General features: G+C 35.0%; 1 protein-coding gene and 1 pseudogene across 1 annotated transcript; both read left to right on the top strand.

Annotated features, from left to right (window-relative positions):
* Positions 1 to 14,310, top strand: part of LOC101134071 (large ribosomal subunit protein uL15-like) — a 66,042-nt pseudogene extending 51,732 nt beyond the window's left edge.
* Positions 14,130 to 15,025, top strand: LOC101130706 (ferritin heavy chain-like). The gene has a single exon (XM_055380328.2). The coding sequence runs from the start codon at positions 14,319 to 14,321 to the stop codon at positions 14,868 to 14,870; it is 552 nt and encodes a 183-aa protein (XP_055236303.1). The 5' UTR covers positions 14,130 to 14,318; the 3' UTR covers positions 14,871 to 15,025.
* The last annotated feature ends 748 nt before the right edge of the window (positions 15,026 to 15,773 follow it).

Genomic DNA, 15,773 nt, shown 5'->3' with positions numbered 1-15,773 from the left:
ATTTAAAAGAGTCCTTTTCCTAGTGTGTGTTTTTGGCACCTTTGTTGAAAATCAATTGGATGTAAATACATGGATTCATTTCTGGATCCTCATTTCTGTTCCATTGGTGTATGTGTCTGTTTTCACATCAATATCATCCTGTTTGGATACTATAGCCTTGTAATATATTTTGATGTCAGATAGTGTGATGCCTCCAGCTTTGCTCTTTTCACTCAGAATTGCTTTAGCTATTCAGGAGACTTTTTGGTTCCATACAAATTTTACTATTATTTTTTCTATTTTTGTGAAAAACAACATTGGTATTTGATAGGGATTGCATTGAATCTGTAGATTGCTTTGTGCAGTATGGTCATTTTAACTGTATACATTCTGTTGATTTATGAGCATGGGATGTAATTCCATTTGTTTGTGTCCCCTTTAGTTTCTTTCATCAGTGTTTTGTAGTTTTTCTTATACATGTCTTTTACCTCCTTTGTTAAAATTTATTCCTAAGTATTTAATTTTTTTGTGACTATTGTAAATGAGATTTGCCTTCTTGATTTTTTCTCAGTTAGCTATTCTCTATTAAGGATATCCCATAGTAGATATTCTCTATTTTGTATATAGAAATGCTGCTGATTTTTGTATGTTGATTTTGCATCTTGCCACTTTATTGAATTTACTTGTAAGATCTAGGAGTTTTTGGTGGAGTCCCTAGGTTTTTCTAGATATAAGATTATATCATGAGCAAAGAGGGACAATTTGACTTCTTTTCCAATTTGGATGACTTTTATTGTTTTTCTCTTTCCTGATTCCTCTGGCTAGGACTTTCAGCACTATGTTGAATAGGAGTGGTGAAAGAAGGCATTTTTATCTTATCCTAGATCTTGGAGGGAAAACTTTCAGCTTTTCCCCATTCAGCAAGATGTTAGTTATGGGTTTGTCATATATGGCCTTTATCATTTTCAGGTAAATTTCTTCTATTCCTAGTTTTCTGAGAGTTTTTATCATGAAGGAATGTTGAATTTTATCAAATGCTTTTCTTGCATTAATTGAGATGATCATATGTTGTTTGTCTTTCATTCTGTTGATGTGATGTGTCACCTTCATTGATTTGAGTATATTGAACCACGCTTGAATTCTTGGTATAAAATTTACTTTATCATGGTGTATTATCTTTTTGATGTGCTGTTGGATTTGGTTTGCTAGTATTTTGTTGAGGAGTTTTGTAAATATGTTCATCAGGGATATTGGCCTATAGTTTTCTTTTTTGGTTGCGTTCTAATCTGATTTCGGTGTTAGGGTAATACTGACCTCATAGAATGAGTTAAACAGAATTCCCTTCTCTTCAATTTTTGGGGGATTTTTTTAGGAGGATAGGTATGAGTTCTTCTTTGTGCATTTTGTAGAATTGGGCTGTGAATCCATCCAGTTCTGGTCTTTTCTTTGTTGGAAGACATTTTATTACTGATTCAATCTCATTACTTGTAATTGGTCTGTTCACATTTTCTATTTCTTCTTTCTTCAATCTTGGTAGATTGTATATTCAGAAATTTATTTATTTCTTCTAGATTTTCCAGTTGGTTAGTGTATTGTAGTTTATAATCATGTCTGATAATCTTTTGTATTTCTGTGGTTATCAGCTGTAATGTCTCCTTTTTTATTTCTGTTTTTCTTTATTTGGGTCTTCTCTCTTGGTTAGTCTAGCTAGGGGTTTATCAATGCTGTTTACTTTTTCAAAAAATCAATTTTTCATTTTGTTAATCCTTTGTTTTTTTTGGTCTCTAATTTATTTAGTTCTGATTTGATCTTTATTATTTCTTTCCTTCTGCTAATTTTGGGATGGTTTGTTGTTGCTTTTCTAGTTCCTTGAGCATCATTACCTTGTTTATTTGAAATCTTTCCACTTTTTTGATGTAGGCATTAATTGCTATAAAATTCCCTCATAGCATTGCTTTTGTTGCATCTCACAGGTTTTGGTATGCTGTGTTTGCATTTTCATTTGTTGAAATTTTTTTTTATTTCCATCTTAATTTCTTCATTCACCCAATGGTCATTTAGGAGCACGTTGTTTAATTTCCATGTATGTGTAGAGTTTCCAAAGTTCCTCTGGGTGTTGATTTCTAGCTTTATTCCATTGTGGTCTGAGAAGTTACTTGATATAATTTTGACTTTTGAAAATTTGTTGAGACTTGTTTTGTGGCCTAACACATGGTCCATCCTGGAGAATATTTCATGTACTGATGAAAATAATGTATATTCTGCTGTTGTTGGATAAGATGTTTTGTAAATGTCTGTTAGGTCCATTTGGTCTAAAGTTGTTTAAATCCCACATTTCTTTGTTAGTTATTTGTCTAGATGATCTGTCTAATACTGTGAGTGGGGTGTTGGAATACCCTTCTATTATTGTATTGATGTCTTTTTCTCTCTTTAGATCTAGCAATATTTTCGTTATGAATCTGGGTGCTCCAGTGTTGGGTGTATGTATATATTTACAATTGTTATATCCTCTTGCTGGTATAACCCCTTTATCATTATTTAGTGACCATCTTCATCATTTTGCTGTTTTTGACTTAATGTCTGTTTTATCTGATATCAGTGTAGCTACTCCTACTCACTTTTGGTTTTCATTTGTATGAAACATCTTTTTCCATTTGTTTACTTTGAATCTGTATGTGTCTTTACAGGTAAAGTATGTTTCTTGTAGGCAGCATATAGTTGGATCATGTTTTTTATCCATTTAGCCAATCTGTATTTTTTAAGTGGAGAATTTAATTTATTTACATTTATGGTTATTATTGATATGTGAGGTTTTATTACTGTCATATCGTTGATTTTTTCTCATTGTTTTTTATATTCATTGTCTCTTTTTCTCTTATTTTTTGTCACTGTGCTTTAGTGGTATGCTGTAGTGGTACCACATGAGTTTTTTCTCTTCCTCATTGGTGTCTTTGGCTTACCAGAGTTTTATACTTTCATATGTTTTCATGATGGTAAATGTTATCCTTTCACGTTCAAGCTTAAAACTATCTTGGGCATTTGTTGTAGGACCAGTATAGTGATGATAAATTCCCTCAGTATTTACTTATATAGGAAAGACTTCATTTCTCTTTCATTTATGAAGGATGATTTTAATAGATGTAGTATCCTTGGATGCCAGTTTTATTCTTTCAGCACTTTGAATATGTCATTTCATTCTCTCTTGGCCTGTAAGGTTTTTGTTGAGAAATTTACTGATCTAGTCCTTTGTTGATACTTCTGATTATATTTTGTATTTCATTCAATGAATTCTTCAGTTCCAGAATTTCAGTCTGGTTCTTTTTAAAAATATCTGGCACTCTGTGGCAAATTTCTCACTCATATTCTGAATTATTTTTTTGATTTCCCTGTACTGTTTTTCAGAATCTTCTTGTATCTCACTGAACTTCTTAAAATCAATATTTTTAATTCTTTATGAGGGATTTTATTAATTTCTTTTTGATTGAAATCTGTTGCTGAAGAGCTACTGTGTTCCTTTGGAGGTGTCTTTTTTTTTTTGCTGTTTCATTTTTTTCTGTGTCCTTGCATTGATATCTGCACTTCTGGTATAATAGTTACTTCTTCCATTTTTTTTTTTTTTGCAACTGCTTTCATATGGGAAGAAGTTTTCCTGAAAATATTTATATATTGTTAGTTGGGTAGGGTGCTTTGGCTTTGATTTTGGGTGTATGCAGTAGTGTGATCTCTGGGATCTTTGTCTGTAAACAATGTCAGTGATAGCTGTGATTTCCTTAGTGGCTTAGGGTACAGTTATTAATGCTGGCTGTGATGAAGTTTTGCTGGGGACCAGGATAACAGATGGTCCAGTCATGGGGCCTCAGTGGTGGCAGTGATTAGCTGATCATGCCTGTCCTTTGGCCCCAGGTTGGCTTGTGCTGGCACTTGTGTTGTTAGGCCCAAGCAGTCTGATTTGGGGGCCTCCACATGGTTTGCTGGGATGTTCGTAGTTTCTGTTTCCTGGCCTGATGTGGTGCGTGTGGGTGAGTGCCAGCTCTGGTGGTATTAGCATGTTATGTCAGCCTGTCCTTAGACCCTGGGAGAAGTGTTCATGTGCCAATGGTGGTAGACTGTGCTGAGTGATTTCCAGGCCCCTGGACAGCATACTGAATTACTGAGAGGATCGGACTGAGCCAGCAGACTTAGGCTGTTTTGAAGTGTGTTCAGGTGCTTGTTGTCATAGGCAGGGGCAGGGTGATTCCCAGGCTGTTAGTGGAATGCTGAGGTATGGCGAGTGGCAGTGGTGCTGTGGATCTGCCACTGGGAAGATCACTCCTCCAGTGACTGAGGTGAGGTCACTCTCAGTGGGAGTAGCATAGGGAGATAGCTGGGAACATGCAGTTTCCTCATGCCTCAATCACACAGCAGCCTACATCAATGTTGGTGGGATTTGTGCTCAAGACATGTGAAAACACCTGCCTTGCCCTTTCCATCCTTGCCTTGGTGGTGGCAGCAGCAACAGCAACCCAGATCCAGGCCCCCAAGGCAGGACACAGACCTCTGGAGGCTAGGCTTTTGGAATGGTGCCAGCTGCAGATGGACTTATCACCAGGGCATGGGGTGGAGCCCCTTTCAGCAGGAGCAGTGTAGGCAGGTAGCTGTGGGGAGTGTGGTTTGCTTGCACCTCAGTTCTCCAGAACCCTGCAGCAGCAGTGGTGGGATTTATCCTTGAAGTTTGTAAAAGACCCCAGCTTCCTCTCTCCCCCTTTCATTGGTTGCATGGGTGGCATCAGCCTCAAAGCAGGATGCAGTCCTCTGGGGCCTTGGCTTTCAGAATGGCACCAAGCTGCAGTTTCTCAGGGCTCAAAAGCCTATGGGCATCTGCAGGAGTTCCCTCTCTGGAACAATGCCTCTGTGTAATCTCTAGGTTACTCCCTGTGTTAGTTTTGATGCATGTTTCAAGGGGCTCTCTCATGGCTAAGACTGTAAAAGACTATAATGCAAGTATGGAATGCTGAGGATATATCTCTTACCCTTTCCCCATGTCTGGGAGCTTCCCTCAGTTCCCAGCCAATCCCAGCCAAGAAGGCTTTCTCACCTCCCTCGTCTTACTTGCTTTTGGTGCTTCTCATCACTTCTCTTTTAAGTCCCAGTGTACTCTCTTAGACAATCTACTTGAAGTGTGAATATCTACTTGCTATTTTGGTTCCTATCCATGGAGGAGGCACATTCTAGTTGCATCTAGTCAGGCATCTTGAGCCCCAGATACAATTTCTTTAGTAGATTTTGAACTATTCATATTTGCTACTTGTTCTTGTATGTTTTAGCGCTATTTTTTCAAGAACTTGTCAATTTCATCTAAATTTCCAAATTTATTGGCATAAAATTACTTATAGTAGTCCCTTACTATCTTTCTAATGTCTTTATGACCTGCAGTGATATCCTTCATATCATTCTTGATGTTGGTAATTTGTGCATTTCTTTCTCTTTTAATTCTTAATTAGTTTTGTATAGGTATATTGATTTTTATTAATCTTTTTAAAGAAAGCATTTTTTTAGTTTTTTTGTAATGTTTTCTATATTCTATTTTTACTGGTATCAGCTCTTGTATGTATTATTTCTTTCCTTTTACTGACTTTGCATTGTTTCTTCTTCATTTTATGGCTTCTTAAGTAGGCATTTATGTCACTGTTTTAAAAGCTTTCTTTCTTCTAGTATAGTCATTTAAAAGTATAACTTTTATCGAAGCATTGTTTCAGCTAAATGCCACAAATTTTGATATATTGTACTTTTATTAACATTTAGTTAGAAATATTTTTTGTTTCTTTTGTGATTTTTTTCTCTGACCTCCTTGTTATTTAGAAGTGTGTTAATTAATTTCCAAGTATTGGGGAATTTCTATATTTCTTATTGCTATTAATTTCCTATTCCATTTATTATAGCCATAGAACATAGCCAATCTTTTCAATTTCATTAAAACTTATTTTATGACTTTTCACACGGCCTATCTTGATAAGTACTTTGTGTGTATTCTTTCAATTACAGCTTTCAGAGTAAGTGTTCTGTAGTTTTGGTGTATAGAATTACTTAATGTCAATTAGATCAAGTTGATAGATAATGCGTTTCAAACTTTATATTTTGACTGATTTTATCTACATATTTTTCTTTCAATTACTGAATGAGAGGTATTTTAATCTCCAAATATAATTGTGAGTTAGTCACAATTTCTCTTTACTTCTGTTAGTTTTTACCTCATGAACATTGAGGCTTTGTTACTAGGTGCACAAAAAGTTAGAATTAACATATGTTATTGGTGAATTACCTCTTTTATCATTATGAATTGTTTCTCTTTATGTCTTATAATACTCTTTGTATTGATATTAATATTGACACATTAGCTTTCTTATGCTTACTCTTTGCATGGTGTGTTTTTTTTCCTTTAACTTATTTGTGTCTTTATATTTAAAGTGTATCTGTTGTCAAAAAACATATGGTTAAATCACTCTGTTTATTAAGTCTAATAGCCTCTGACCTTTTTTTAACAAAGCACAGACTGTTTCTTTTCAAGGAATAATTGTGATGTGTATAATTGTAATAGGAGATTCTAGTATGCCACTCAGAAATCAATAGATAACATATACAAGAAATAAATACATAGAACATTTAAATTAAAAATAATTATAATCTATTATATATTGAATTCTATACCTCAAAATAAAGAATATACACTCTTGTTCAAACAAAATATTGTATTTACAAAATTTGTTATGCATTAGGATTTATACACATATGTATATATCATAGAGTTGTATATGGTTAGGGTATATATAGGAGATACATAAATCTCCACTGTAATATTTTCATTTGCTTTTATTATTATTTTCAATGACACAGTTTACACAATTTATGTGGTACAGTATGATATTTTGATATGGATAAAACGTGTAATGCTCAAATAGTGTAATTAGCATATCTATCACCTCAAACATTTAGAATATCTTTGGGTTGGGAACATTAAGAATTTGCTCTTCCAACTATTTGAAAATATTCAATAAATTATTTTTAATTATAATCACCCTATAATAGACCATATCAAATATTAAATACATTTGAAAATGTTCAATAAGTTATTTTTAATTATAGTCACCTATAGTGCTATAGGACACTAGATATTCCTCTTATCTAGTCTGCTTTTTAATTGGAATGTTAATCCATTTACATTTAATATGATTATTTCTATGTTTGGATTTGTTTATTACTTTTGAATTCATTTTCCATTTACCTTTAGTTTTATTCCCCTGTTGCTTCTTTCCTGCTTTATTTTTTATTAAAATGATATTTTCAGTATTCCACTTGATATTGTCTGAATGTTTTTATGCTCCCAAAATACATATAGTGATATTATAACTGCCAAGGTGATGGTGTTAAAAGCTGGGGTCTTTTGGGAGATAATTAGGTCATGAGGGTAGAAACCTCATGAATGGGATTACTGTCCTTATAAATGAGGCCCCAGGGAGCTGCTTTATCCCTTCTACCATGTGAAGTCACAACTAGAAAGCTACATTCGTGAACCAGGAAACAGGTCCTCACCTGACATTGAGTCTCCTAGTGTCTTGATCTTGGACTTCCCAGCCTCTAGAACTTTTCAGAAATAAATTTCTTTTGTTTATAAGCTACCTAGTTTATAGTATTTTGTTATAGCAGACTCAATGGACTAAAACCCCAGTTTATTTGTCTATTGATTTCCTAGATGTCTTCTTTTTATTATATTTATCAGTTGTCCTAAAAGTTAGCAATATGCATCCTTGACTCATCAATGTCTGTTTAGACTCAATATAATACCATATCCCATCTCGCAACTGTCACTTCACACTTTCCATGTACAACTTCACAAAAATAATTATCTTACAACAATATAATTCCACTTACCTTTCCTATCACCTGTGCTATTGTTTCACATATTTTACTTTTCATGTGTTATAAATCCTACCTTTCACTGTTACTAATTTTATTTCAAACTGTCATTGTCTTTTAAGAAAATTACATGAAGGAGAAAAAACAGTCTTTTTTATTTATTCATTTATTTATCATTTATGGGACTTATTCCTTCCTGTTAATATAAATTCCCATCTGTTATCATGTCTGTTTAGTCTGAAGAATGCCCTTTAGCATTTTGTTTTTAGCGCAGGTTTGCTGACAACAAATTTCCTTAGCATTTGTTTATCTGAAATTATCTTTGTTTTACTCTCATTTTTGAGGATGAATTTCTCTGGATGTGGATTTCCTAAATGAGAGTATTTCCTTATAGTATGTTAAAAACCTACTTCCTTTGTCTTTGGACATTTATCATTTCTGAGAAGTCAGTTGTCACTCATATTGTTGTTCCTGTTTTAGCATACGTTTATCTCTGGCTGCTTTCAAGATTTTCTTTCTATACATGGTTCTCAGAATATCGACCATCATGTTTCAGATATACTTTTTCCTTGAATTTAATTATCTTGTAACTGATTGAGCTTCTTTGGTCTACAAGTATGTTTAAAAAATATTTTTGTATACATAGTAGGTATATGTATGTATGGGGTACATGTGATAATATAATATGAGCATACAATGAGTAATAATCACACCAGGGTAAAAGGGATACACATACCTCCAGAATTTATCTTTTCATTGTGTAACAATCTATACAGTTTCAGTTATTTTAAAATGTACAATAAATTATTGTTGACTCTAGTCACCCCATTGTGTTATCAAATACTAGATTTTATTCATTCTATCTGACTATATTTTTGTACCCATGAACTGTCTCCACTCCGACTTCCAACCACAACTATGATTCCCAGCCTCTGGTAACCATCATTCAACTATCTTCATGAATTCTATTGTTTAAAATTTTTTAGCTCCCACAATAAGTGAGAATATGCACAGTTTGTCTTTCTGTGCCTAGCTTATTTCACTTAACATAATGTCCAGTTCCACCCATGTTGCCGCAAACGACAGGATCTCATTTGTTTTTATGACTGAATAGTACTCCATTGTGTATATACACCACATTTTCTTTATCCATTTGTCCATTAATGGACACTTAGGTTGCTTCCAAATCTTGGCTATTGTGAACAGTGCTGCAACAAACGTGGCAGTGCAGGCATCCTTTTGATATACAGATTTCTTTTCCTTTGGATAAATACCCAATAGTAGGATTACTGACAAGTGTGGTAGTTATATTTTAACTTTTTTGAGGAACTCTCAAAATGTTCTCCATGGTGGTTGCACTAATTTTAATTCCCACCAACAGTGTATGAGAGTTCCCTTTTCTCCATGTCCTCACCAGCATTAATCATCACCTGTCTTTTGGATAAAAGCCATTTTAACTGGGTTAAGATGGTATCTCACAGTAATTTTGATTTGCATTTCTTTGATGATCAACAATGTTGAGAACCTTTTCATATACCTGTTTGCCATTTGTCTTCTTTTGAAAATTGTCTATTCAGATATTTTGCTCATTTTAAAATCAGATTATTAGAGTTTTTCCTATAGAATTGTTTGAGCTCCTTGTATATTCTGGTGTTTAATCCCTTGTCAGATAGGTAGTTTGCAAGTATTTTCTCCCACTCTGTGGGTTGTCACTTTTGACTGAGAAGTAACTTTTCAACTTGATGTGATCCCATTTGTCCATTTTTGCTTTGGTTGGCTGTGCTTGTGAGGTACTACTCAAGAAATCATTCCCCAATCCGATGTCCTGGAGAGTTTCCTTAAAGTTTCCTTATAGTAGTTTTACAGTTTGAGGTCTTAGGTTTAAGTCTTTAATCCACTTTGATTTGATTTTTGTATATGGAAAGAAATAGGAGTTTAGTTTCATTCTTCTGAATATAGACATGTAGTTTTCCCAGCACCATGTATTGAAGACTGTACTGTCCCTTTCCAATATGGATGTTCTTGGCATCTTTGTCAAAAATGAGTTCACTGCACATGTATGGATTTATTTCTAGGTCTCTATTCTGTTTCATTCATCTATGTGTCTGTTTTTATGACAATGCCATGATGTTTTGGTTACTATAGTTTTGTAGTATAATTTGAAGTCAGGTAATGTGATTCTTTCAGTTTTGTTCCTTTTGCTCAGGATAGCTACAGCTATTCTGGGTCTTTTGTGTTTCCGTATAAATTTTAGAATTGTTTTTTCTACTTCTGTGAAGAATGTCATTATTATTTTGACAGGGATTGCACTGAATCTGTAGATTGATTTTAGTAGTATGGACATTTTAACAATAGTGATTCTTCTAATTCATGAACACGATGTTTTCCAGTATTTATTATACAGATCTTTTACTTCTTTGGTTAAATTTATTCCTGAGTATTTTATTTCATTTATAGCTATTGTAAATGGGATTACTTTTTTACTTTATTTTTCAGATTGTTTGCTGTTGGTTTATAGAAATGTTACCATTTTTTATGTTGATTTTGTATCCTGAAACTTTACTGAATTTATCAGTTCTAATAGTTTTTTGGTGGCATCTTTAGGTTTTTCCAAATATAAGATAATATCATCTGCAATTAAGAATAAGTTGACTTCTTCCTTTCCAGTTTGGATATGCTTTTATTTCCCTTTCTTGTCTGATTGCTCTAGGTAGTATGATGTTGAATAACAATGGTGAAAGTGGGCATCCTTATTGTGTTCCAGGTCTTACAGGAAAGGCTCTCAGTTGTTCCCCATTCAATGATGCCAGTTGTGGGTCTGTTGTATATGGCTTTTATTGTGTTGAGATATGTTCCTTCTATTCCCAGTTATTTTACGGTTTTTATCATGAAAGGGTGTTGAATTTTTTCAAAGGCTTTCAGCATCAATTGAAATGATCATATAATTTTTGTCCTTTATTCTGTCATACGATGTATCACATTGATTTATTTGTGTATGTTAAACCATCCTAGCATCCCTGGGAAAAACTCCACTTGGTCATGATGAATGAGCTTTTTAATGTGTTGTTGAATTTGGCTTTCTAGTATTTTGTTGAGGATTTTTACATCAATAATCATCGGGAATTTTGGCCTGTAGTTTTCTTTTCCTGATGTGGCTTTGTCTGGTTTTGGATTCAGTAATTCTGGCCTTGTGGACTGAGTTTGGACGTATTCCCTCCTCCTCTACTTTTTGAAATAATTTGAGTAGAATTGGCATTAGTTCTTTTTAAAATGTTTGGTATAATTCAGCAGTAAAGTCATTGAGTCCGGGGCCTTTCTTTTCTAGGATAATTCTTATTATGGCTTTGATCTCACGACTTGTTATTAGTCTGTTCAGGTTTTGGATTTTTTTTGTGGTTCAATCTTGTTACATTTTATATATCTAGGAATTTATCCATTTATTTTAGGTTTTTCTATTTATTGGCATATCATGGGTCACAGTATTCTCTAATGGCCCTTTAAGTTTCTGCTGTGTTAATTGTAATGTCTCCTTTTTCATCTCTGATTTCATTTATTTGTTTCTTCTCTCTTTTTTAATTAGTTGGTTGAAGGTTTGTCAATATTATTTGTCTTTTCCAAAAACCAACTTTTTAATTTGATATGATTTGGCTGTGTTCCCACCCAAATCTTGCCTTGAATTGTAATAATCCCCACGTGTCAAGGGTGGGGCCAGGTGGAGATAATTGAATCATGGGGGCAATTTCCCCCATACTGTTCTTGTGGTAGTGAATAAGTCTGACGAGATTTGATGGATTTATAAATGGGAGCTCCCCTCCGCAAGGACTCTTGCCTGCTGCCATGCAAGACATGACTTTGCTCCTCATTCACTTTCTGCTATCATTGTGAGGCCTCCCCAGGCATGTGTAACTGTGAGCTGATTAAGCCTCTTTCCTTTATATATTACCCAGTCTCAGGTACGTCTTTATTAGCAACATGAGAACAGACTAAAACATAATTCATTTATCTTTTGTATTGTTTTTATTTCAATTCCATTTATTTCTGCTCTGATCTTTATTATTTCTTTTCTTCTACTAAATTTGAATTTGGTTTGCTGTTGCTTTTTTAGTTCTTTAAGATGCATAGTTGTTTATTTGATGTTTTTCTACTTTTTTCATGTAGCTACTTATTGCTATAAGATCTCCATTTAGTATTCCTTTCACTGTATTTCATAGATTTTGTTTTGTTGTGTTTCAATTTTCATTTGTTTCTAGAAATTTTTAAATTTCCTTAATTTCTTTATTGACCTACTGGTCATTCAGGAGCATATTGTTCAATTTCCATGTTTGTATAGTTTCCAGAGTTCCTCTTGGTGATGATTTCTAGTTTTACTCCACTGTGTTCAGAGAAGGTACTTGATTTGATTTCAATTTTTTTGAATTTTTTACTACTTGTTTTGTTGTGTATTAAAACTCAAACAGATAATTAAAAATAGCTATGGTCTATACTTGAGAATTATCCAGATATTCATGCCAAGGAAAAGAATGTATATTCTGCATGAGTTGGATGAAATATACTATACATATCTATTATACCCATTTGGTCTATAGTGCATATTAAGTCTGATGTTTCTTTGTCGATTTGTTGTCTGTATGATCTCCAATGATGAAAGAGGAGTGTCGAAGTCTCCATCTATTATTGTATTGAGATTTATCTCTCTCTTTAGTTCTAACAATATTTGCTTTATATGCCTGTGTGCTCCAGTGTTGGGTGCATACATATTTACAATTGTTATATTCTCTTGCTGAATTGACCCCTTTATAATCATGTAATGTCTTTCTTTGTCTCTTTTTATAAATTTTGTCCTGAAATCTATTTTTTCTGATATAAATATAGCTACTCCTGCTCTTTTTTAGTTTGCATTTTCATAGAATATTTTTTTCATCCGTTTATTTTCAGGCTATGTTTGTCTTTGTAAGTGAAGTGTGTTTCTTGCATGCAACAGATCATTTGGTCTTATTTTTTGTTTTATTCACTCATCCACTCTATGTCTTTTGATGGGAGAGTTTAGTTCATTTACATTAAATCTTATTTTTAATAAGTAAAAACATACTCCTGCCATTTTGTTAGTTGTTTTCTGGTTGTTTTGTGATCTTCACTTTCTTTCTGTCTTCCTTTCAGCAAAGGTGATTTTCTCTGGTGGTATGTTTTAACTTCTTGCCTTTTATTTATTTATTTTTTTTTGTAGCTGTTGAAGTTTTTGATTTGAGGTTTCCACGAGGCTTGCAAATAATATCTTATAACCCATTATTTTAAACTGATGATAACTTATCATTAATTGCATAAACAAACACTCAGAAAGAAAACTAATAAAAACTGTACACTTTGACTTCATCCCCCAGCTTTTAAACTTTTTGTTGTTTGCATTTAAATTTTATTGTACTGTCTATGTCTTAAGAAGTTGTGGTTATTTCTGATTGGTTCATCTTTTTTATCTTTCTACTCAAGATATGAGTAGTTAACACACCAAAATTGCAGTGCTTTTTTGTTTTCTGTGTACTTCCTATTATTAGTGAGTTTTTCACCTTCAAATGATTTCTAATTCATTAACATCCTTTTATTTCAGACTGAAGAACTTCTTTCAGCATTTCTTATAGGACAGATCTGGTATTGATGAAATCCCTTATTTTAGTTTGTCTGGAGAAGTCTTTATTTTTCCCACATTTTTAAAGGATATTTTCACTGGATATACTATTCTAGGATAAAAGACTTTTTCCTTCAGTGCTTTAGCTATGTCATGCCACTCTCTCCTGGCCCTTAAGGTTTCCACTGAGAAATTTGCTGCCAGTCATATAGAAGGTTCTTGGCATGCTATTTGTTTTTCTTCTCTTGCTTCTTTTAGGATCCTTTCTGTGTTCTCAACCTTTTGAAGTTTGATTACTAAATGTCTTGAGGTAGTCTTATTTAATAAGGTTTAAATCTGCTTGTTTTTATATAACTTTCTTGTTCTTGAATATTGATGTCTTTCTCTAGGTTTGGGAAGTTCTCTGTGATTATCCCTTTGAATAAACGTTCTACTCTGCTATCTCTCTCTCTACTGGCCAATAACTCTTAGATTTGCCCTTTTGAGGCTATTTTCTAGATCTTGTAGGCATGCTTCATGCTTTTTTCTTTTATTATCTCTGAGTGGATATTTTCAAATAGCCTGTCGTCAAGCTCGCCAATTCTTCTGCTTGGTCAACTCTGCTGTTAAGATTCTCTGATGCGAGACGTTCTTCGCCAAGAGTCGTAGGGGTTTCCTGCTTCAACAGGGCTTGGACGGAACCCGGCGCTCGTCCCCCACCCCGGCCGGCCGCCCATAGCCAGCCCTCCGTCACCTCTTCACGGCGCCCTCGGACTGCCCCAAGGCCCCCGCCGCTGCTCCAGCGCGGCGCAGCCACCGCCGCCGCTGCCGCCTATCCTTAGTCGCCGCCATGACGACCGCGTCCACCTCGCAGGTGCACCAGAACTACCACCAGGACTCAGAGGCCGCCATCAACCGCCAGATCAACCTGGAGCACTACGCCTCCTACGTTTACCTGTCCCTGTCTTACTACTTTGACCGCAATGATGTGGCTTTGAAGAACTTTGCCAAATACTTTCTTCACCAATCTCATGAGGAGAGGGGACATGCTGAGAAACTGATGAAGCTGCAGAACCAACGAGGTGGCCGAATCTTCCTTCAGGATATCAAGAAACCAGACTGTGATGACTGGGAGAGCGGGCTGAATGCGATGGAGTGTGCATTACATTTGGAAAAAAATGTGAATCAGTCACTACTGGAACTGCACAAACTGGCCACTGACAAAAATGACCCCCATTTGTGTGACTTCATTGAGACACATTACCTGAATGAGCAGTTGAAAGCCATCAAAGAATTGGGTGACCACGTGACCAACTTGCGCAAGATGGGAGCGCCCGAATCTGGCTTGGCAGAATATCTCTTTGACAAGCACACCCTGGGAGACAGTGATAATGAAAGCTAAGCCTCAGGCTAATTTCCCCATAGCCATGGGGTGACTTCCCTGGTCACCAAGGCAGTGCATGCATGTTGGGGTTTCCTTTACCTTTTCTATAAGTTGTACCAAAACATCCACTTAAGTTCTTTGATTTGTACCATTCCTTCAAATAAAGAAATTTGGTACCCCCCCAAAAAAGAGTCTCTGATGCATTCTTCAGTACATCAATTACATTTTTTCAGCCCCAGAATTTCTGCTTGATTGCTTTTAATAATTTCAATCTGTTCGTTAGATTTATCTGATAGGATTCTAAATTCATTCTCTGTGTCATCTTGGATTTTGCTGAGCTTCCTTAAAATAGCTATTTTTAATTCTCTGTCTGAAAGGTCACATATTTCTGTCTCTCTGGGATTAGTCACTGTTGCCTTATTTAGTTTGTTTAGTGGGATCATGTTTTCCTGGAAAGTCTTAATGCTTATGAATATTCATCAGCTGCTGGGCATGGAAGAGTTAAATATTTATTGTAATCTTCACAGTCTGGGCTTCTTTGTATTTGTCCTTCTTGGGAAGGCTTTCCAGATACTTAAAGTGAGTTGGGTGTGTAATCTGATTCTTTTGTCACTGAAGTCATATCTGCTTTAGGGGTTACCCCAAGCCCAGTAGCACTGTGGTCTTTTCAGACTTATAGAGGTGCCATCTTGGTGGTCTTGGATAAGATCCAAAATAATTTCTTGGGTTATCAGACGGAGACCTTTGTTCTTTTACTTTTCCTAAACAAATGGAGCCTCTCTTTCCTTGCTGACCTGGCTGGAGTTGGGGTACAGATGATGCAAGCATCCCTGTGGCCACCACTACTGGGACTGCACTGGGTTAGATTTAACGTCAGCATAGCACTAGGTCTTGCTAACACCCATGGTGACCACTGCTTGG

The sequence above is a fragment of the Gorilla gorilla genome, chromosome 11 (genome assembly GCF_029281585.2).
Source record: "Gorilla gorilla gorilla isolate KB3781 chromosome 11, NHGRI_mGorGor1-v2.1_pri, whole genome shotgun sequence".
Taxonomy (NCBI): domain Eukaryota; kingdom Metazoa; phylum Chordata; class Mammalia; order Primates; family Hominidae; genus Gorilla; species Gorilla gorilla.
The sequence above is the reverse complement of the archived record's forward strand: the minus strand, read 5'-3'. Positions and strand labels throughout refer to the sequence as shown.